The 23,815-nt window shown below is 47.7% G+C and overlaps 1 protein-coding gene and 1 non-coding gene across 3 annotated transcripts; both read left to right on the top strand.

Annotated features, from left to right (window-relative positions):
• Positions 1–8,523: 8,523 nt before the first annotated feature.
• PRRC2A (proline rich coiled-coil 2A) lies at positions 8,524–23,521 on the top strand. Of its 2 annotated transcripts, XM_072945366.1 has the most exons (32): positions 8,524–8,724; positions 10,517–10,691; positions 11,189–11,366; positions 11,728–11,827; positions 11,924–11,996; positions 12,334–12,477; positions 12,639–12,790; positions 12,986–13,065; positions 13,212–13,354; positions 13,660–13,750; positions 13,864–14,080; positions 14,490–14,964; positions 15,423–15,613; positions 15,843–16,140; positions 16,506–16,716; positions 16,919–18,156; positions 18,310–18,781; positions 19,171–19,442; positions 19,644–19,774; positions 20,016–20,145; positions 20,248–20,333; positions 20,526–20,759; positions 20,893–21,033; positions 21,154–21,225; positions 21,343–21,507; positions 21,699–21,781; positions 21,963–22,173; positions 22,268–22,363; positions 22,491–22,703; positions 22,816–22,910; positions 22,989–23,079; positions 23,189–23,521. In XM_072945366.1, the coding sequence occupies exons 2-32, from the start codon at positions 10,580–10,582 to the stop codon at positions 23,324–23,326; spliced, it is 6,333 nt and encodes a 2,110-aa protein (XP_072801467.1). In that variant the 5' UTR covers positions 8,524–8,724; positions 10,517–10,579; the 3' UTR covers positions 23,327–23,521. The 2 variants fall into 2 exon arrangements, with proteins under 2 accessions (XP_072801467.1, XP_006215382.2); XM_006215320.4 differs by having other exon boundaries at positions 16,919–18,781.
• LOC116284522 (small nucleolar RNA SNORA38) lies at positions 10,874–11,004 on the top strand. Its single transcript, XR_004194309.1, has one exon. It is a non-coding gene; the product is annotated as a small nucleolar RNA SNORA38 (small nucleolar RNA).
• Positions 23,522–23,815: the final 294 nt, after the last annotated feature.

The raw sequence follows: 23,815 nt of genomic DNA, 5'->3' as shown, positions 1-23,815 counted from the left end.
ACTCAGCTTGGTCATTGTTTTGGAGGGATGTTTTTTCCTGGGTTTGGGAAGGATAAAGCATCTTTGATGCAAAGATAACAAGGATTTCCCAAATGACCAATCCATTAACAATTTTGTAGTATGTCTACCACAGCAGATGGTTTTGTACACCAAGGAGGATTCCAGGTGTATAAGATAGCCTTGACCTCAAGGAATTTAAGTGGGATGAAATGACTTGTACATACAGAAAGTATTATTGCTCAAGCCACTGATGAAAGGCAAGGATACCTTGAATCAACATTCTCTATCACTATGAGCTTCGTAACCTTAACAAATCACTCAGGATCTCTGAGTCTTTCATCTGAAAATGGAAATAATATGATGTATCCTGCAGTGCCTGACATATCATAAGCTCTCAATAAGGTATAAACCTTGAATGAATGGATGGATGATGGATGAAATAACTGGTGTTATCAAATTAAGTAAAGGATTAATGACCCTATAAAGCCGGATAATTTAAGTGAAAATGAGTTTTGAGGTCCTTCTGGGGACAGGCTACAAAAACTGAGTCTACCTAATAAAAGGAAAAAGGGCTTGTATTAGGAAGAAACTAAGGGCAGATTCTGGGGATACAGCATCCATGGATGGTCGCAAGAGTTAAATAGCCAACTCCAGGGTAGGCAGGAGCCTGAAAGTTTCCAGGCCTTCAGTGAGGCTATTCCTGGACCTTTCCTCCAGGGGGTCCAGATGTATTAACTCCAGCAACTTCCAGTCTCTGGCCACTACTTCAGACTTTCTTACTCCTTGGAAAGCAAGAATCCAATTGGTCCAGCTTGTTTCATTTACTGAGGACAAATGGGTACCCTAGGGCCACCCATGTTGACCCACACCAATGGTAAAGCCAGGCTGGCATTCTAAAGAGTGCTACAGTAACTGTATAGGACTTCAAATGAAGAAGAAATCAATGTGGGTTGAATAAACTCTCTGAATATAAAAAAATTAATAGCTAACCTTTATGGAGCACACACTATATACTGGATAGATGCTTTCCATGTATTAATTCATTTAATTTTTGCAACAACTCTGGCAACACTAAGGAGGATAGAAAGGATCTGTGGCTTAAACAACTTGCTCATTCAGGATAAATAAATTGGGTTATATTTACACAACAGACTATTACTATATAGTAATAAGAATGAACAAACTAAATGCAACAATTTCATTAATATACTGTGGCACAAAAGAAGACAAACAAAAAAAGAACACTTACTGTACAATTTCACTCATATAAAGTACAAACACAAGGAAAACTAATAAATATTGTTAGAAGTCAGGATAGTAGTTAGCCTTGGGGGAGGGCAGTGACAAGAAAAGGACTTGAGCAGCTTCTGTGGTGCTAGTTAAGGTTCTGTTTTTAGTTACATGTTCTGCTTAGTTCATGAAAAGTTATGAAATTCTTTGATACTTTGATAAAAAAGATTTTTAAAATCATTTAAAAAATCATTATGTGTCATTCCCTCCAAGCACCATCCAGGTGCTTGGGATATAAGAGTGAGCAAAACAAAGCTCCCTGCCTTTGTGAAGCTTACATTCCATTGTGGGAATTGGTGTGGGAAGAGAGACAGACAATAGAAAGTCAACAGAATTTACAATTTGTATGCTCTTTTAGAAGATGACAAATACTATGACAAAAAGAGAAAGTAGAGCAGGTTAAAGGGAATCAGGGGTGCCAGGATGTAAGGGAAGATTAAAATTTTGGAAGGGTAATCAGGATAGGCCTCATCCAGAAGGTGACCAACATTAAGCAAAAACTTCAAGGAGGTAAAAGAGTGAGCCATACAGGTTCCTGGGGGGAAGAGCCAACTGGGCAGAGAGAAAAGGAGCAGAAGAGCCCCAAGGTGAGACAGGCCTGTGCAGATGGGGAGAGTAATACAATCAGAAATATAACAGGAGGCCAAGTCATCAAGGGTCTTGAAGGCTGCTGTAAGGACGTTAGTTGGCTTTTACTCAGAGAGAAGCAAAGAAGCACTGCAGGACTTTGAGCAAAGGAGTCCCTTGAAACCTCTTTTGAGAAAAGGCCCACTCTGACTGCAGTACAGAGAACAGACTTCAGGAGCAGGGGTAGACTCGGGAAGACCAAGTAGGAGGCTGTGGCTATAACCCAGGTGAGAGATGAGGATGGTTCAGATCAAGGTGAAAGCAGTGGAAGTGGAGAGGTTGGACTCCGGATATTTTCTTAAGATAAGATTTCCTGTCTGACTGAAAGTGGAGAGGGAGAGAAAGAAGGGAGTCCATGAGGTTTCCAGGACTTTTGACTTAATTGGAATTTTTAAACTGTCATCAGCTGAGATGGTGAAGGCTGTGGATAGAGAAGGTTTTGAAGGGCTGGAGATCAAATGTTCAGTTTTGGACACACTGAATTTGAAATGATCTGTTAGATACTCATGAGGAGATGTCAAGTACATAGCTGCATATTCATGTCTGGAGTTTGGGAGAGAGGCCTCTGATGAAGATAAACATTTAGTTGTGATTAGCACATAAATGCTATTTCAAGCCATAAGACTGATGCCCTTGACATACCCAGTCTGGGTAGAAGGTGGGGATCAAGGCTTGACTGAAGTGAGTTTACAAAAGAATGAGAGATGGTGTGTATGGGTAGCTCTTCCAAAAAATTTTGCAGTAGTAGCTGACCAGGGAAAGGGGACAAGAGAAACGTTTTGAAAGTTTGAGAACTCAACCATCTCAACCATCTTAAAGAGCCCCAGGATAAAATTCTTAACACATTCTTTTAAATTTTTTCCTCTAATGTCCACAATGGACAGGCAGTCCCTTAATTTAGCCACACCAGCCTAGGCATAAGTTCTAAACCCATGCCTCTGCTCATCAGTTCACTGGGCCTGAGATGTGTACCCTTTCTTCAAACTTGGCTAAACATATATTTTTTAGTTGAACTATAGTCAGTTTACAATGTTGTGTCAATTTTTGGTGCACAGCATAATAGTTCAGTGATACATACACATACATTTCATATTCTTAATTTAGCTTTTTAAACTTACATAGTTATCAAAGGAATAAAGCCAATCACAAAATAACAGTAACATGCAGTAATCCAATCATAAAGGACAGTCAAATGTGCTTACACATTTTCAAGATATCAATCACTTAAGTTATAAATAAGTAGTTCACTTGTGTCCTTCTTTTTTTTTTTTTTTAGATTCCACATATAAATGTTATCTTATGGCATTTTTCTTTCTCTTTCTGGGTTACTTCACTTAGAATGATGATCTCCAGGTCCACCCAAGTTGCTGCAAATGGCATTATTTTATTCTTTTTTATAGCTGAGTAGTATTCCATCACACACACACACACACACACACACACACACACACACACACACACACACACACACATATACATATACACCATATCTTCTTTACCCAGTCATCTATTGATGAATATTTGAGTTGTTTTCATTGTCTTCGCTATTGTAAATAGTGCTGCTAAAGTTGGCTAAATCTTAACTAGTTCTTCATATCAGTTAACGAGAGTCACATTTTTCTAGAAGCATTTCTGAACCTGCCCAGGCATGATCTGGTTTTTATTCCTTCACTTCTATAACATTCTGTGCATATCTCTGGTGCATCCAAAACACAGCTGTTGACAATGGGTCACTGAAGAAATCAAAGAGGAAATATAAAAATAACTGGAGACAAATGAAAATGAAAACACAACACTCTAAAATCTATGGGATGCAGCAAAAGCACTTCTAAGAGGGAAGTTTACAGCGATACAAGCCTACCTCAGGAAACAAGAAAAATCTCAAATAAACAAAATAACTTTACACCTAAAGGAATTAGATAAAGAAGAACAAACAAAACCCAAAGTTAGTAGAAGGAAAGAAACAATAAAGATGAAAACAAAAATAAATGAAATAGAGACTAAAAAAAAATAGAAAAGATTAATAAAACTAAGAGCTGTTCTTTGAAAAGATAAACAAAATTGATAAACCTTTAGCCAGACTCATCAAGAAAAAAGAGAGACAGTCCAAATCAATAAAATCAGAAATGAAAAAATAAGAAGTTACAACCAACATCACAGAAGTACAAAGGATCATAAGAGAGAACAATTATACACCAATAAAATGAACAACCTAGAAGAAATGGACAAATTCCTAGAAATGTATAATCTCCCAAGACTAAATCAGGAAGAAATAGAAAACATGAACAGACCAATTACCAGTAATGAAATTAAATCAGTAATAAAAGAAACTCCCAACAAACAAAAGTCCAGGACTGGATTTCTTCACAGGTGAATTCTACCAAACATTTAAAGAAGAGTTATCATCTATCCTTCTGAAACTATTTCAAAAAAACTGCAGAGAAAGGAACACTTCTGAATTCATTCTTTGAGGCCAGCATCACCCTGATACCAAAACCAGACAAAGATATCACACACAAAGACAAATGAAAATTACAGGAAAATATCACTGATGAATGAACAAGCAAAAATCCTCAAAACATATCAGCAAATGGAATTCCACAATACATTAAATACATCATGATCAAGTAGGATTTATCCCAGGGATGCAAGAATGGTTCAACATATGCAAATCAATCAATGTGATATCCCAGATTAACAAACAGGAATAAAAATGATAAGATCATCTCAGTAGATGCAGAAAAAGCTTGTGACAAAATTCAACATCCATTTATGATAAAAACTCTCCAGAAAGTTGGTATAGAGGGAGCATATCTCACATAATAAAGGCTATATATGACAAGCCCACAACTAATATCAGACTCAATAGTGAAAAGCTGAAACATTTCCTCTAAGATCAGGAACAATACAAGGATGCCTACTCTCACCACTTTAATTCAGCATAGTATTGTTAGTTCTAGGCACAGCAATCAGAAAAGAAAAAGAAATAAAAGGAATCCAAATTGGAAAGGAAGAAGTAAAACTGTTACTGTTTGTAGATGACATGATACTACACATAGAAAATCCTAAAGATGCCACCAAAAAACTATCAGAACTCACCATGAATCAGGTAAAGTTCTAGGATACAAAATTAATATACATAAATCTGTTGCATTTGTATACACTACCAACAAACTATCAGAAAGAGAAATTAAGAAAATAATTTCATTTATAATCACATCAAAAAAGAATAAAATACTTGGGAATAAATCTAACTAAGGAGGCAAGAGACCTTTACTCAGAAAACTATAAGACACTGATGAAAGAAACTGAAGACAACACAAACAAATGGAAAGCCATACTGTCCTTATGGATTGGAAAGATTAATATTAAAATGACTATGCTATCCAAAGCAATCTACAGATTCAATGCCATCCCTATCAAAATATCAATGGCATTTTTCATAGAACTAGAACTAATAATTCTAAAATTTGTATGGAAACACAAAGACTCTGAATATTCAAAACAATCCTGAGAAAAAAGAACAAACTGGAGGTATCATGTACCCTGTTTTCAAACTATACTACAAAGGTACAATAATCAAACAATACAGTACTAGCACACACAAAAAAAGACACAAAGACCAATGGAACAGGTTAGAAAGCCCAGAAATGAACCCACACTTATATGGTCACTTAACCTAGGACAAAGGAGGCAAAAATATACAGTGGGGGAAAGATAGCCTCTTCAATTAATGGTGTTAGGAAAAGTGAACAGCTATATGCAAAAGAATCAAACTGGACTACTTTCTCACACAATATACAAAAATAACTCAAAATGGATTCAAGACTTAAATGTAAGACCTGAAACCATAAAACTCGTAGAAGAAAGCATAAGCAGTGTGCTCTTTGACACCAGTCTCAGCAATATTTATTTTTTGATATATCTCTTCAGTCAAGGGAAATAAAAGCAAAAATAAACAAATGGGACTACATCAAACTATAAAGCTTTTGCACAGAGAAGAAAACTATCAACAAAATAAAAAGCCTGCCTACTGAATGGGATAAGATATTTGCAAATGATATATCCTATAAGAGGTTAACATCCAAAATATACAAAGAACTCATACAATTTAACATCAAAAAAGCAAAAAGCAAAAGACAAAAAACCCAACCAGATTAAAAAATGGGCAGAGGCCCTAAAGAGACATTTTTTCCAAAGAAGACATACAGATGGCTAACAGGTACAAGAAAAGATGCTCAACATCACTAACCATCAGGAGTGATTAGTGAAGGGATGATTAGTGATGCAAATCAAAACTACAATGAAATTCACCTCACACTTGTCAGAATGCCATTATCAAAAAGACAGCAAATACAAATGTTGACAAGGATGTGGAGAAAAGGGAACGCTAGTGCACTGTTAGTGGGAATGTAAATTGGTGCAGCCACTATAGAAAACAATATAGAGATTCCTCAAAAAATTAAAAGTAGAACTACCATACAATCCAGCAATTTCACTTCTGGATATTTATCCAAAGAAAATGAAAACACTAATTCAAAAAGATATATGCACTTCTATGTTCATTGAAGCATTATTTATAATATATTCCAAGGTATGGAAGCAACCTAAGTGCCCATCAATAGATGAATGGATAAAGAAGATGTGGTATTTATGTACAATGGAATATTATTCAGCCATTAGAAAGAATAAAATCTTGCTATTTGTGTCAACATGGTAGACCTAGAGCGTATTGTGCTAAGTGAAATAAGTCAGACACAGAAAGACAAACACTGTATGATTTCACTTACGTGGGCTCTATAAAACAAAACAAATGAACAAATCTAACAAAGCAGAAACTGAGTTATAGATACAGAGAACAAACAGGTAGTTGCCAGGGGGTAGGAGAGTAGGGGTAGGAGAGAAATAGGCAAGGGAGATTAAGCGATAGAAACTTCCGGTTATAAAATAATTGAGTCACACATATGAAACATATAGTATGAAGAATATAATCAATAATTAGGTAATACCTTTGTAAGGTGACAGATGGTACCTAGACTTACGGTGGTGGATCATTTTGAAATGTATAAAAATATCAAATCACTGTTTGTGTACCAGGAACTAACATAGTATTGTAGGTCAATTATACTTCAAAAACAAGCAAACAAACAAATTCATAGAGAAAGAGATCAGATTTGTGGTTACCAGAGGCAGGAGGCAGTGGGAAGACGGGGAATTGGATGAAGGTAGTCATAAGGTACAAACTTCCAGTTACAAGATAAGTACTAGAAATGTAATGTACAACATGATAAATATAATTAAAACTGATGAAGGTTGTTAAGACAGTAAATCCTTAGTTCTCATCACAAGGAAAAAATACATTTTTTTCTATTTCGTTAAGTTTTAACTATGTGAGATGATAGATGTTCACTAAACATTGTGGTGATCATCTCATGATGTTCCTATACCAAATCATTATGCTGTTTACCTGAAATGTATATAGTGCTGTATGTCAATCATATTTCAGTAAAACCGGAAGAAAAAATAATAACTTTTCACTACTGGTTTATCAATTGCAACAAATGTGCCATACCAATGCACTATGTTAATAATAGGGGAAACTGAGGCAGGGGAAGGAGTTTATGGGAATTCTCTGTACTTCCGCTCATTCGTTCTGTAAACTTAAAATCTCTCTAATAAAAATCTATTATACGCACTTTTATTGGTTAAAAAATAATTGTTGAATGATTTGTTAAACGGGTAGTAGGTCTGATTGGAGCCGAATAAAAGGAGACTAAATGGGAGACAAAGGAGAAAAATGGTATTGCATTCCGTATTATTAAACCCATTGTGAATGGAACGCAAACTGCCAAAAATATCAAATATACAAATATATTCATGAAAATTATAGATTATAAAACTAAATGTCCGTCCTAGTCACTGGTTGCCAATATTTTCGTGAGTAGGTTATTCGTAGCCTATCTTTGTTCAAATTATTTGCATACATTATGCAAATAAAGACCTACCCACAGAATGCCTACGCTGTGTGGTGCCCACGATGCATTCCCCTGGACCCTTGAATTGGCCTGTGTATCCATTTTATTTGCATGACGTGATTTAATAAACTAAGGCCCCGCTCCTCCAGTGCTTTCACCTCTCGCGAAGAAATGCGTGACTTGGGACTCTTCCCTGGTTACGTAAGCTCCGCCCTCCGGCAACTAATCCCTTCCGCCCCGTCTTCTAGCTCCGTCTCCTCCGCGGAAAACGCCACGGGCCTACCATCGTTTCCTTCTACTCTCGGCGTCCCTACGTTTCTCCGCTCTCATCTTTCCACGAACGCACGACGCAAGCTCCGCCTCTTTCTCTATTTGTCGTGCAAATTCTGCGACCCAACCGTCCGGCGCCGCATTTCCGCCCCCTCTACACGTCTCAACGGCCGACGCCGGGGGCCCGTCTCTTCAGCCAACCGGCGTCCTAGCGCTTGTAAGTCCCTCCTCTTTATGCAAATAGCCTACGTCTGCTTCGCAGGCCTTTTTTTTTTAAATAAGGACAACCCTGGAAGTAAAGAGGGATACGGTAGAAAGCGCCCCGCCTTTTATGCAAATCAAGGGGCGTGTCTAGGCGCGGAGGGAGGCGGGAGTGGGGGGGCGCTCCCGGGGGCGGCGGTTGCCCGGATGGGCCGTTAGTCGGAGCCCAGCCGCGGAGTGAGCGAGGGAGACGGGAGGAGCCGAACCCGGCGCCATCCGCCGCCATCCGCCCCCGCCCCACCGCCATCCTACTCCGGGGAGTCCCTAGGCCCCGGTCCCGGACCCCCGCGCACCCGGCCAGGTGAGTCTGGGCAAGCCGAATGCTAACGCCCTTTTCCGGCGCGGGAGCGGTGGTGGCAGCGGCGGTGGCGGCGGCGGCGGGCCGGGGGGAGGAGAAGCTGCCATTAGCCGCCGCCATTTTGTCCTCCTGCTGCCGGGCCCTGCCTGCCCCTCCCCCTCCGATACTCCCACCCGGGGACCCGAACCTCCAGCCCTCCTCTGAGTCCGCAGCCTGTCCTTACCTTCCCACCTTCCTGGCTTCCTGGAGCGACCTTCACTCCTGGGCCGCAACTCCCCATTCTCCTCTGCGCTCCTGGTCTCTCACCCCTATTTGTGGGCCCCCTTCTCTGCTGCCACTCTGGGGTGGGCCGCGCCTGACTGTCCTCTCCCAGAATTTTCTTTCCTCCATAGTGGACCCCCTCCCATCACTCAGCGACGCCCCACTTCGCGTCGAGTCACTCCCACTCTGGAACCCTGTTTTTATCCTGCATCTGTGCTTTTTACGTTCCTCGGTCTCCCCTCTGCTTTTTTTCTTTTTTCCTATTCCCTATGTCTTTTCTATCCCAACCCCCCCTTTTTTTCTGGGCCTGTTGACACTGCCCCCCCCACTGTGATCTACATCCTTTTCCTATAACTCTTGCTTACGTGTATTATTTTCCACCTGCCTTCATATTAACTCTCTTTTATTAGTCTTAGTCTGTTCACTCCACAATTCTTCTGTCTCCTTTTCCTTCAGAGGCTGACCTTAAATACCTGCAAAGAGACCCCCATCGCCTCATCTAACCTGTCTTAAAGTTCTTGATTTCAGCTTTCATCCTGGTCCTGTCTGGATATCCCACCAACTTCCATCTTTTTCCTTTACATTATTTTCTATAAATGAATGCCTGGTCGCTCAGGAACTGAGGATGGAGCATTTGGCCTGCTTAAGGAGCAAGGGGCATTAGGGAAAGAAATGACTGCTGATAGGCCTTTTTACTGGGAAGGAAAATGAAATTGGTTCTGGCCTTGGCCCCAAGTTTGCAGGGTGTCCATGTTTTTTGTTTCGCTCACATCTCCAGAAGGTAAACCAGAGCCTGCCAGTGTTTCATATAATGAAAAAAAAATTTTCCAGGAGACAGGGTAGGGGCAAGTGTAGGAAAAGATAGGTTATCCCAAATACTTGGTTCTATAACTTGGGAGTATGTAGAGCCCCAGTTTTTCTATGAGGAATTCTCTGGCACCAGCCCCAAGTCTGGCCGAGCAGGCTCATAAAATCCTTAAACTCCTGGCATACCTTCCTGCAAATCTTCCCAGATGGGAGTGAGGCTGCTGGGAATAGAACCTGGGGCACAGTTAGGAAGCTAGTGTCTAATTAGTAGGGGATCTAGATATTTGTACCTTACATGATAGAGCTGTATTCCTCTTTCTGGTTTTCTCTGGGGCTTAGACTTGCTCTTTTTTTTATTGTAGGTCTCTGAAATGATTTTGGTGGAGGGAGAAGAGGTTATTACTTGTGGAGTTAGTGAAGAGGCTGCTGCCCTTTATAGACTGGCACAAAGGGGAGGGTGTTTACACGAGAAGATACTGAATTTTTATTTGCATTTTCATGGCAAGAGATGTCTGGGGAAAAGAGGGAACATGGCATTTGGGCTCTGTTGGGAGTTAAGTAGATAATGATTGCTTAAAGAGACTGGGGTGTTTGATTAGATGGGAGGAAAAGACATGAGAGAGCCACATATCTGGGCCCCTATTGAGAATGGAAAGGAGCATCTAGGCTTTTCTGTTGGAATCTGTAAATGAAGCAGAGACTGAAACACTTGGTGTCTGGCCCACAGGCTCCGGCACGTTTTGGGGGAGGTGCCTGCAGGACCCAACGTACTCAATGAGCTTCCAGCGCAATGTCCGATCGCTCGGGGCCGACTGCCAAGGGGAAGGATGGAAAGAAGTATTCCTCACTCAACCTGTTTGATACATATAAGGGCAAGTCCTTAGAGATCCAGAAACCCACTGGTGAGGGTCCTGCAATGATGTGCTTAATTATTGGAGGCTGGGCATGAATGGGTCATGTGTTTTAGAGCTCTCCAAAGGGAAACAGCTGTAGTACATACATCAAAAAATCAGAGGAACACTAGAGACTTTCCAGTTTTTCTTGGGTCCCATAGGGCATGTTGCACTTTGGGTAAACACTAGTACCCTCCTACAAAGGCGTGTCTGTGGTTTCCTATCTTTGGACACGTAAGAATTGGAGGCAAAGAAATGTGGACTTGGAGAAATCTGGGGCCAGCTTGCACCCTGCAGGCTCAAGATCAACCATCCCACAAAGAAGTATTGAATGTAAAACATTTCAGTCTTCCTGATAGGATTTCGGAGTTTGCCTAGGGGAAAGGGAGGGAAGATTTCTAAGAGAAGTTGGGTAATGAGACTGAGGATGCGTGTCTAAATGGGGCCTAGGGTAGGATGCTGTCAGATCTCTGTGAGGCATTTTTCATCCTCTACCTTTTCTCCAGTTGCCCCTCGCCATGGCTTGCAGAGTCTCGGGAAAGTTGCCATTGCACGGCGTATGCCACCCCCAGCCAACCTTCCAAGCCTGAAAGCCGAGAACAAAGGCAATGACCCCAACGTCTCACTAGTGCCGAAAGACGGAACAGGATGGGCAAGCAAACAGGAGCAGTCCGACCCCAAGAGGTAGACAGAAGCTTGGGGGACCCAGAGTTACGAGTATTTTAACTTTGAACTTCAGGAAGAGTTGGCGCTTGGTCTAGCCCTGCCACTTAAGAGTCAGAGACAGAGAAGATTTTCTCCTGCCTACTGCAGGAGTCCTGTTAAATGACTAGGGAATAGTACCTTTTAGCTTTCTGTCAGATAGATAGAAAGCTAGAAGAAACAGGTCAGCCTATGCAGTAAGACAAGATTATGGCATTTTGTCCTAGTATTTGTAACCAGTATCTAAGAGGCTTGGGTTCAGTTCCTGTCCTCGACCAGTTGGAGAAGCAGGAGAGCCACAGCCATCTTAGGCTCTGAATAACCTTATTCTACCATTCCTTAGTTCCGATGCCTCGACCGCTCAGCCGCCGGAATCGCAGCCACTGCCGGCTTCACAGACGCCTGCCTCCAACCAACCGAAACGACCCCCAGCAACCCCCGAGGTATTGAAGAAATGGATGTTACTTAAGGGGTGGGGAGCAAGAATGGCTTGTATCTCCTCACCCACATTGCCATTTATTATTTCACTGCTTCCTCAGAACACTCCTTCGGTTCCAAGCGGGGTAAAGTCCTGGGCACAAGCCAGCGTCACCCATGGAGCACATGGAGATGGTGAGTGTAGGGCTGTTTGGGGAGCTCTCTCCAGGCACCCTTTTAGGTAGGAGCCTTGCACTATACCTTCAGCGAAGTGTTCTCATTCCTCTTTGACTAAATTTTGGACTGCATATTCAGTTTTATAGGGCATTTGAGCAAGTTTGTCTCAGTGTTACACAAGTGTGAGGAGAGTATCCTAGAACTGACTTTGTTTCTTGGGGAATGAGTACCTAATACATAGTGGGTGAGGTTGGAGGTGGAACTGGATCTGGTACCCATCAGAACCTTCAACTTTGATGGTGCGTTCTCAGTAAATGTATTTTTGTCTCCTATTCTTGAACCTCAACCCCAACAGGTGGAAGGGCATCAAGCCTACTGTCACGATTCTCTCGAGAGGAATTTCCGACCCTGCAGGCGGCTGGCGACCAGGACAAGGCTGCCAAGGAAAGGGAGTCTGCCGAACAGTCGTCTGGGCCCGGACCAAACCTCCGCCCCCAAAGTGAGTGGCTGTTGTGAGGCAGGGAGGGAGGGAAGGAGTGATTAAGTTACCCTCTTGGGCAGGACATAACCTTATTCCATCTCAGAACTAAGTACTGGCTTATTTATCTTTCTCTCCATCATTTTCAGCTACATTCACACTCTGCCTTTTTCAAAATACAGATTCTACTACTTGGAGGGACGGAGGTGGGCGTGGCCCTGATGAGCTGGAGGGCCCGGACTCCAAACTTCATCACGGCCATGATCCCCGGGGTGGGCTGCAGCCTTCAGGCCCACCCCAGTTCCCTCCCTACCGCGGAATGATGCCGCCCTTCGTGAGTTTGGATATGTTTTGGATTGGTTGGACTGGAAGCTGGAGAGTTAGGGGTTAGGACTTAGTTTGTGGAGAGGGCAGCTGGAAAACAGGAGCCTGTGACATAGAGTGAGGGTCGGGGGAGGATGATAGGTTTAGGGAGCTGGTTGGCAATTTGACTGTCTCTCTGAGCAGCTACTTTTGGGCCCTTTTGCAGATGTATCCCCCATATCTCCCGTTTCCTCCACCGTATGGACCCCAGGGGCCTTATCGATACCCCACTCCTGATGGGCCCAGGTGAGTAATCCAGTTCTGGGTTTTTGGTTGGGGAGAGGGGAAGCCTTTTGGGGGAGATGGTTTTCTGGCAAGGAGGCTCAGTCTTACGTGTGTCTATAAAACTACTATGTTTTATTCTCTTCTCCTATTTGCCTTTTCATACACAGCCGTTTTCCCCGTGTGGCAGGCCCCCGAGGCTCAGGACCACCAATGCGCCTTGTAGAGCCTGTGGGTCGGCCTTCCATTCTTAAAGAAGATAACCTCAAAGAGTTTGACCAGTTGGACCAGGAGAATGATGATGGTTGGGCAGGTGAGTGGATATTAAGGACTAAGTATTTTAGTTTTAAAAGGCAAAATCTGGTGAGGAAAAAAAATGGGGTCAGGTGTGATAAAAGACATTGAAAGGTAGGGAGATACATGGAGGAAAGCCAAGTCCTGGTAGAGAGCTGAGAGGAGTGAGTGACAGGAGCCGTGGTGGATCTAGACATCCATCGGGAGGGCAGTTGGCATTAGTAGTGCATCTTGTCATGTAGTTCCAGATCCCTTCCTGTGTTCCAGTGGATATCAGACTAGAGAGCAGAATGCTTGGGTTCCACTCGTCACTTTTCTCCTCAGGGGCCCACGAGGAGGTCGACTACACTGAGAAGCTCAAGTTCAGCGATGAGGAAGATGGGCGAGACTCCGATGAGGAGGGAGCTGAGGGCCAGTGAGTTAGGGCCCTCTGGGGAGAGGAGGGAAGCTCAGTTTCTCTCACAATAATATACTCCTAAAGGCTCTGGGTTTCAGCTGATTTTAATTCCATTGTTGGTTTGCTCACAGCAAGGAGTCCCAGTCAGCTGCTGGTGAGGAACGGCCCCCTGAAGCAGATGGCAAAAAGGGCAACTCCCCCGGCAGCGAACCGCCCCCTCCTAAGACGGCCTGGGCAGAGACCTCTCGGCCTCCAGAGACAGAGCCGGGGCCTCCTGCCCCAAAGCCTCCCCCACCCCCACCTCACCGGGGCCCCGCCGGGAATTGGGGCCCCCCTGGGGACTACCCAGTGAGTGTCTACAATGAGGGGTTGAAAGGGTTAGTTGTGGGAGATTAGTTTCAGCTGAGTAATTGAAGCAGTAGTAATAGAGGAAGCTGGAGGGAAGGCCAGAAATGGGCTGCAGGAAGTGTAGAGCTGTGGAGCATCTCTGAAAAGGTTGAACATTGTTGGTGACAGGCAAGTCTGGGTTAACAGAGAAATTGGGTTGCTAGTTAGGAAAAACAGGGAGACCTGAGTATTGGGGTCTTTGAAAGAGGAAACAAGACTAGGATGATGAGTTTGTCACTACCCAGAGAGGTCATCAGCCCCAAGGCCTGGTCTTTGCACCTACAGCTAGAAACAGTTGGTGAGTCTGAAAGAGATTGTAAGAAACATGATGACTGACACCTCTGGCCCTGCTGGGTCTGCCCACTGACAGGATCGTGGGGGCCCTCCCTGCAAGCCCCCAGCACCCGAAGACGAGGATGAGGCATGGCGACAGCGGCGAAAGCAGTCTTCCTCTGAAATCTCCCTGGCTGTGGAGCGGGCCCGGCGACGGCGAGAGGAGGAGGAGCGGCGCATGCAGGAGGAGCGCAGGGCAGCCTGTGCTGAGAAGCTCAAGCGACTCGACGAGAAGTTTGGGGCACCTGACAAGCGGCTCAAAGCAGAGCCTGCTGCACCACCTGCTGCCCCTCCTGTCCCTGCTCCACCACCTGCAGCCCCCAAGGAACTGCCCGCACCTCCAGCTCCTCCAACTGCACCAGTCCCATCACCTGAAAAAGAACCAGAAGAGCCGGCACAGATGGCTCCTGCCCAGTCCACCCCCACTCCAGGTGTGGCTCCAGCTCCCACTCTGGTGAGTGGTGGTGGCAGTACCAGTAGCACCAGCAGTGGCAGCTTCGAAGCCAGCCCAGGTATGGAGATGGTGATAGGTACTACCAGGTGCCAGATCTCTGCTTGGGGTCGAGGGTGCAGGTGGTAAGGATGGGAGTAAACGAAATAGAAGGCAGCTACTTTGGTTTATTGGGCTGTCTGTGGTAGGGGTAAAAGGGGTCCTTGTGCTTGTGTGGACATCTAAAGGGGAAAGATTTTGGTACCTGAATGCCTGAGTAAGTAGTGATCTAAAACCACTTTTCATAGGCCTAGCATGGAGCAAGACTGAAGAAAGTGTCTTATTTTGGTGATTTCATGGGAAGTTAATGCCACCACCGTTGGCTCTTGAAATGCCATGAAGTGTTTTCATGGGTTTTAAATGGGAAAGTCTTAACCTTTAGAGGGGGAGCTAGAGGTGAGAGCTGAAATTATGGGGGTGTTGATGGAGTATCTGTTGGTAGACTAGGCTACTCTGATTGTTGTCTTTTCTTCAATGCAGTGGAACCTCAGCTGCCCTCAAAAGAGGGTCCTGAACTGTCAGAAGAGGTTCCTTCTCCTGCCACACCTCCGGTCCCAAAGGTGGAACCCAAGGGTGATGGGGTTGGTCCCACCCGGCAGCCCCCCAGCCAAAGCTCAGGCTACCCCAAATATCAGAAGTCATTGCCTCCCCGTTTCCAGCGGCAGCAGCAGGTGAAACTGAATTACTTTCTTAAGGACTGCTGCTTTCCTTGGTTTCAACATTCATTCTGTCCATAAGTTATTTTCTGGGTCTCTCTACCAGTTATGTCTCCATTATGTCACCCTAGTTTCCATCTAGCCCGGGTATTTGTAATATTTATGTATTGCCTTTATCTTTTCTGGCTCCTTTTTCTGTCTGGGGCCTTTAATGCCTCTCTCATCCCCTTTTTTCCTTCCCCAGGAGCAGCTCTTGAAGCAGCAACAACAGCAGCAGTGGCAGCAGCATCAACAGGGCTCCGCTCCACCTGCCCCTGTGCCCCCATCACCACCACAGCCTGTGACTTTGGGGGCTGTGCCGGCTCCACAGGCTCCACCACCCCCTCCCAAGGCCCTGTACCCAGGTGCTCTGGGCCGGCCCCCACCCATGCCCCCAATGAACTTTGATCCCCGATGGATGATGATTCCTCCTTATGTGGACCCCCGGCTCCTCCAAGGCCGGCCCCCTCTGGACTTCTACCCTCCTGGTGTGCACCCCTCTGGTAAGGGGCCATAGGAGGGGTAGGGGACAGGGAACCTCTTAGTCCTGGGAAGTTGGGATCAGCATCTTTCTATGGAGAAGAAAAGCTACTAGTTAAGAGGAAGCTTGGCATTGCTGAGATGACTTTTTGTTGCAAGAGTGAAAGAGTAGTTCTTTATCCAGGATTTATGTGGGGGGTATTGATTGATTTCATTTATAGAGAAGCTTAGTGGACAACTCTGTTTCAGGAGAGCAGACAAGGTCCAGGAGATGGAGGCGCTGACATTGATTGGACAGACATGGAGGATTAGACTGGGTGATACTTTTTGTGCTGAAGGGCCTGTAACATGAAAAAAGGGTTTTTCTCATACTGTTTTGTTTCCTCAGGCCTAGTTCCCCGGGAGCGTTCAGACAGTGGGGGCTCAAGCTCAGAGCCATTTGAACGCCATGCACCCCCACTCTTACGGGACCGGGGCACCCCACCAGTGGATCCAAAGTTGGCCTGGGTAGGAGATGTCTTCACCACCACCCCTGCTGACCCCCGCCCACTTACCTCACCGCTGCGCCAGGCTGCTGATGAGGACGACAAGGGGATGAGGTGAGTCTGGGGAGAGAAATGGGTGAGTTTCATAGTGAAAAGACCTGGGCTAGGAGAAAAGGTACTTTGGATTATTGGTGAGGTGATAGGGATAAACATGAAAGGAGTGTCTGGGTCATAATAAAGTATTCTCTTTCCCTACCTAGTTTGTTTTCCTCGTCTTGAGATATTTATTTCCGTTCTTTTCTGTCTCCCTCTTCAGGAGCGAGACCCCTCCAGTACCTCCCCCACCACCCTATCTGGCCAGTTATCCAGGCTTTCCTGAGAATGGAGCCCCTGGGCCCCCAATCCCTCGCTTCCCTCTGGAGGAGACAGCTCCCCCAGGGCCCCGTCCACTCCCCTGGCCCCCAGGCAGTGATGAGGCGGCCAAGATACAAGCTCCACCACCCAAGAAGGAAACCCCCAAGGAGGAGACTCCACAGCTAACAGGGCCAGAAGCTGGCCGGAAGCCTGCCCGCGGAGTTGGAGGCCAAGGCCCCCTGCCACCTCGCAGAGAAAGCCGCACTGAGACCCGCTGGGGCCCTCGCCCAGGCAGCAGTCGTCGTGGAATCCCTCCGGAGGAGCCTGGGGCCCTTCCCCGCCGGGCCGGGCCTATAAAGAAACCCCCACCACCTACGAAAGTTGAAGAGCTGCCCCCTAAGCCCCTTGAACAGGGGGATGAAACCCCTAAGGTTCCAAAGCCAGACCCACTGAAGATGGCAAAGGGGAAGATAGGGGGCCCCAAGGAGACCCCACCAAGTGGGAATCTTTCCCCTGCCCCAAGGCTTCGGAGGGACTATTCCTATGAAAGAGTGGGTCCTAACTCTTGCAGGGGGCGGGGCCGTGGGGAATATTTTGCCAGAGGGAGGGGTTTTCGGGGGACTTATGGGGGGCGGGGGCGGGGAACCCGAAGCCGAGAGTTCCGCAGTTACCGAGAGTTCCGTGGAGACGATGGGCGTGGAGGTGGGGCTGGGGGAGCAAATCATCCCCCTGCTCCCCGAGGCCGCACTGCCAGCGAGACACGCAGTGAGGGTTCAGAGTATGAAGAGATCCCCAAGCGGCGCCGTCAGCGGGGCTCAGAAACAGGCAGTGAGACCCATGAGAGTGATCTGGCCCCATCAGACAAGGAGGCCCCCACACCCAAGGAAGGAGTTCTCACCCAGGTTCCTCTTGCTCCCCCATCATCAGAAGCACCTCCTTCACCAGCCCCAGCCCGCTTTTCCACTGCCCGGGGTGGGCGTGTCTTCACTCCCAGAGGGGTGCCATCCCGCCGGGGTCGAGGGGGAGGGCGGCCCCCTCCCCCCATTTGCCCAGGCTGGAGCCCTCCAACCAAGTCCCTGGCTCCTAAGAAGCCTCCAACAGGTCCTTTGCCACCAAATAAGGAGCCTTTGAAAGAGAAGCTGATTCCAGGACCTTTGTCCCCTATGGCCCGAGGAGGCAGCAGTGGAGGCAGCAATGTTGGTATGGGTGTGGAAGATGGGGAGCGGCCCAGGAGGAGGCGACATGGGAGGGCTCAGCAGCAGGACAAACCACCTCGTTTCCGGAGGCTGAAACAGGAACGGGAGAATGCTGCCAGAGGGACTGAGGGCAAGCCCTCTTCCTTAACCCTTCCAGCCGCCTCCCCTGGACCGGAGGAGGCCCTCACAACAGTAGCAGTGCCTCCACCTCCTCGCAGGGCAGCTGCCAAGTCTCCTGATCTGTCAAACCAGAACTCAGACCAAGCCAATGAGGAATGGGAGACAGCGTCAGAGAGCAGCGACTTTGCTAGTGAGCGCCGGGGAGACAAGGAGGCTCCCCCACCAGCACTGCTAACCCCCAAAGCTATGGGGACTCCTGGGGGCGGTGGAGGTGGACCAGGCATTTCAGCCATGTCCCGTGGAGATCTGAGCCAGAGAGCCAAGGATTTGAGCAAGCGGAGCTTCTCGAGTCAGCGGCCTGGCATGGAAAGGCAGAACCGGCGCCCAGGCCCAAGCAGCAAGGCTGGCAGTGGTGGCAGCAGTAGTGGAGGAGGAGGTGGGGGTCCTGGAGGGAGGACCGGCCCAGGGCGAGGGGACAAGAGGAGCTGGCCCTCTCCCAAGAACCGAAGGTGGGTAGGAACAGGTTGTTAACAAAGTTTAATTGTAGAGTTAAAAACAGGATGGGGAAGATTGAAAAATCAGGGTGGAGGTGGGGAGGAAACCTGAGGGAAAGATACGAAGTTGGGGGCTGTGGAGTTTGAGATCTGAGGGCACAGGCTAAGCTGTTAGGCACTGGGATATTTGTGTTGAGGGAAGGCAGCTGGAAAGCAATTGATAAGTTGGGAACACCCATAATCCTTGCTCCCCATTATAGATATGTACGTGTATAATTGCTTAAAAGTGCTCAGAAACACCTGGATTTTAGCAGAGGACAGGTCGAAGATGAAGTAGAGTTTTGACTTCTAGGGAAAACATAACAATTTTGTGACAACTGGAGCTGATGCTCTGTTCTCTTCAGCCGTCCTCCAGAGGAGCGTCCCCCAGGGCTTCCTCTGCCTCCTCCGCCCCCGAGCAGTTCTGCTGTCTTCCGCCTGGACCAAGTTATCCACAGCAACCCTGCTGGCATCCAACAGGCCCTGGCGCAGCTCAGCAGCCGCCAAGGAAGTGCAGCTGCACCAGGGGGCCACCCAAGGCCCAAGCCTGGAGCTCCCCAAACCCCTCAAGGCCCATCCCCTCGGCCCCCAACCCGGTATGATCCTCAGAGGGCCAACAACAACGGCATCGATTCAGGTAAGCTGGAGGGACTAAGGGTGTGCGTGTCTCCATCCCCAGAGAAGATCAGCTGCTGAAGGGGCAAGATTATGTGGCCTGGGGGGCCTTGATGCCAGGTGTCTGCACTGAGGGTAGAAGGATTGGGAGGTGGAGTAAGGAGGAAGTGCTCGGGTCATGATGGAGCAAGGCAGATGCTAACAGATTTCCCCTTTTCTCCAGACCCCCACTTGGAGGAGCCAGGGCCAGTGGTGAGGGGGGTGGGCGGGACTCCCCGGGACTCTGCCGGGGTCAATCCCTTCCCCCCCAAACGGCGAGAGCGACCTCCCAGAAAACCAGAGCTGCTACAGGAGGTGAGGGGTGGGGCTTGAGGTTGTGCTTAGTTGCTCTCACTTTTAAACGTTTTTACTCATGTTTTCTTTTTTCTAGTCTCTGCCCTATTAGTGTCATTGTGTTCTCACCCTAAAGCCTCAGTATTAGTCACTGCTCGTATCCCATGTTTCTTTGCCCCACACGTGGGGCACTCTTGTCTCGGCTGCTTACGTTCTGTAATGCCCTCATTCATGTTTTGCTTCTGACTTTTCTAACCTTTAGGAATCTTTGCCATCTTCTCATACTTCTGGATTCTTGGGCCCCAAACCCGAGGGCCCAGGCCCTCAGGGAGAGTCCCGAGATGCAGGAACAGAGGCCCTGACCCCTCAAATCTGGAATCGTTTACATACTGGTGAGTTAAGCTGAGCAGAAGGAAGGCCTGTGTTAGAGAGCTTAGAGAGAGGTGAGCTGCAGAACTGTTTTCTCACTTCTGTTCTGTTGGTGCTGTTCCCAGCCACTAGCCGAAAGAGTTACCAGCCTGGCTCTGTAGAGCCTTGGATGGAACCCCTGAGTCCTTTTGAGGAGGTGGCTGGCACAGAGGTAAGTGAGGGTGGGAGGGAGTGTCTGAGTTGGAATTTTATTGAGCACTGGTCTTACTTCCCCACGTTTTGGAATGAGTCTGGGGCTGTTTGGTCATGCAGTTGTCTCCTTTCTTTAGTTTGTGTGTGTACATCAGTCAGGTATATTGGGGTGCTTTCTACTCTGACTTAACTCCTTTTCCACTCCTCTCAGATGAGTCAGTCTGACAGTGGGGTGGACCTGAGTGGGGATTCTCAGGTGTCATCAGGTCCCTGCAGCCAGCGAAGTTCCCCTGATGGAGGACTCAAGGGGACAGCAGAGGGACCCCCCAAGCGGCCTGGAGGCCCCTCACCTCTGAATGCTGTTCCTGGTGAGGGTCCACCTGGCTCTGAACCCTCTGAACCTCCTAGGAGACGACCACCTGCGCCCCATGATGGGGACAGAAAGGTAAACCACCAAGAAAGGATAAGAAGGTTTTTGGGACTCTGGCTTTGACCTTACCTTTGCCCTTTCTTCTGCCTATGTGTGCTGATTTGGCCTTCCCTTCCCCAACCCTTCTTCATTGTGTTGCCCAATACAGGAGTTGCCCCGGGAGCAGCCTCTGCCCCCTGGGCCCATTGGCACAGAACGATTGCAGCGTACAGACCGAGGCCCAGAGCCTGGCTCCCTCCGCCCAGCCCATCGACCTGGTCCCCCAGTCCAGTTTGGTACCAGTGACAAGGTCTGAATGGGGTGGGTCTGGGTGACTTGGGTTGGCTGGAGAGAAGGGAAGGGTTAGAAGTGGGAAGTGGAGGACACACGTCTGATACATGGGATAATCTCCTTTGCCTTGTGATCACAGGACTCGGACTTGCGTCTAGTGGTAGGAGATAGTTTAAAAGCAGAGAAGGAGCTAACTGGATCAGTCACTGAGGTAAGTGGGAGAGTGAGATTGATGGAAAGGCTTTAGACTTCTGGATAAGGTGTCTGGGAGTCACCAGGGCATCCAGGATGCCCAGATAGCCCTCTTGATAAGGCTTCTCCTTCCCAGGCCATTCCTATATCCCGGGACTGGGAGCTGCTCCCCAGTGCTTCTGCCCCAGCTGAGCCACAATCCAAGAACATGGGTTCTGGGCATGGCCCAGAGCCCAGCTCCTCAGGCCAACGCTTGTACCCTGAGGTCTTCTATGGCAGCCCTGGGCCTCCCAGTTCTCAGGTAGGTCCTATTTCCTATCCCATGACCCTTTTTGCCTACTGTCTTCTAAAATCAAACCTTTCCAATTTGTAGTTTATAACTTTTTTCTTGTCATTTCATTTTTCTCCTTGCTTTTGCTGTAGTGGGTGGGGGGTGGGTGAGCTTTTCTTGACCAGAGAAATTGGAGCTATTCCAGCCTTACTCTTCTGCAGGTCTCAGGGGGAGCCATAGACTCTCAGTTACATCCCAACAGTGGAGGCTTCCGCCCTGGGACACCCTCGCTGCACCCTTACAGGTAAGACTAGATTTCTGTGGACTTCAGAAGGAAATGGAGCCGTGTTTTAGGGGAGAAGAAAGAGTAAGGTATTCTAGAGTACCCAGAGGCTAGTGAACTTACCATATGGTTAAGACTAACGGAGTAAATGACCCCTGGCTTCCTGACACCTCTCCTCATCCTTGATCCAATTTATTTTCAGATCACAGCCCCTGTACCTCCCCCCAGGCTCAGCTCCACCCTCTGCTCTGCTCTCTGGGGTGGCCATCAAGGGCCAGTTTCTGGATTTCTCAGCACTGCAAGCAACAGAGCTGGGGAAATTGCCGGCTGGAGGAGTTCTTTACCCTCCACCTTCCTTCCTCTACTCTCCAGCTTTCTGCCCTAGCCCTCTGCCAGACCCTCCCTTGCTTCAGGTAAGAGGTGGGTTGGTGCTGGGCTTGGGGAGTTAGGGGTGAGAGGAAGAATGCTTTTTGGGGAGTTGACGTATTTCTCCCTGTTCCCCAACAGGTGCGTCAGGATCTGCCATCCCCCTCAGATTTTTATTCTACTCTGCAACCTGGTGGCCAAAGTGGCTTCCTCCCCTCAGGGGCCCCTGCCCAGCAGGTACCGCTTATGTTCTCATTCTGTTCTCTTTCGAGCTTCTTTTTTTGTTAACTTGTTTGGACACTATTCCTGGTATTCTGACATTCCTCTCTGTTCCCAACACACACTCCCACGTTTCTCATTACAGATGCTTCTACCCATGGTGGACTCACAGCTGCCTGTGGTGAACTTTGGCTCCCTGCCACCAGCGCCACCTCCTGCCCCACCTCCCCTCTCTCTGTTACCTGTGGGCCCTGCTCTGCAGCCCCCCAGCCTGGCTGTGCGGCCCCCACCTGCTCCTGCTACTGGGGTGCTGCCTTCACCTGCCAGGCCCTTCGGCCCTAGCTTGGGGCGAGCAGAGGTAAGGTACAGGAACTGAGGTGCTAGGGAACCCTGAGAGTTTAGGGGTAGGAATTCAGTATCAAGATTAAAGAGTTGAAAGGCAGGATTCTCATGAATTTTTTTTCCTTCAGCTGCACCCAGTGGAACTAAAGCCGTTCCAGGATTATCGAAAATTGAACAGCAACCTTGGGGGACCTGGGTCGTCACGTACTCCCCCAGCTGGAAGGCAAGAGAAGGGAATGGAATGCAGACTGCCTGTCCCCTAGGACTTCTTTGGTCACCTCAAATACTTTTCCTCCTGTAGGTCTTTCTCTGGCCTCAGTTCCCGTCTCAAGGCCCCGCCTTCCACCTACAGTGGAGTCTTCCGCACCCAGCGCATCGACCTTTACCAGCAGGTGAGGGAGAAACCCCTGTCTGAATTCACAGGAGTTAGCACCTGAGTTCCTGTTCTTCCATCCCTGACCTCCCTTTGACATAACTCTTGGACATGTACCTGTCCCCCAGGCCTCCCCATCTGATACCCTGCGCTGGATGCCGAAGCCTTGGGAGCGGACAGGGCCACCTCGAGAGGGGCCGTCTCGAAGGGCAGAGGAGCCTGGGTCCCGAGGGGACAAGGAGCCTGGGTTGCCCCCACCCCGCTGAGGGATCTCCCCTTGCCCCCATCCCCGGGGCTTGTATATAGAATATAAATATATAAGCGGGAAAAGGGGTGGGTGGGGAAGGGTTGTAGGGCTGGGGCCTTGCTTCCCCTCCTTCCCCCTCCCCTGGTCCCCTATCCCTGGGGCCGTTTGTTAAAAAAGAGGAATAAAAGGATTAAAAAAAGTATTTCCAAAATGATTTTGGGGATGGGTTGGCTGTTTGCAATCTCTTGTCATATAGTTTGATGCCTGGTGATCCGTAGAGTGGTTTCATTCAGGGAATTGCTATTACTTCAGTGATCTCTTGTAACAAACTACCTCAACACTTAAACTGTTTTATTGTATCTTAAAGTTGTGTGGGCCAGGAATTACATCTGGGCTTCCCTGGGCAAATCTGTTTCTTGTGCCTGTGAGGTTGCTTGGTAACCAGTTTGCAGCTGGGCTATCCTATAGGGCTTTACTCACATGTCCAGGGCCGTGGTGGGCCGTCTGG

This window comes from Vicugna pacos, chromosome 20 (genome assembly GCF_048564905.1).
Source record: "Vicugna pacos chromosome 20, VicPac4, whole genome shotgun sequence".
Classification (NCBI taxonomy): domain Eukaryota; kingdom Metazoa; phylum Chordata; class Mammalia; order Artiodactyla; family Camelidae; genus Vicugna; species Vicugna pacos.
Note: the sequence above shows the minus strand (reverse complement) of the source record. Positions and strands in the feature narration are given on the sequence as shown.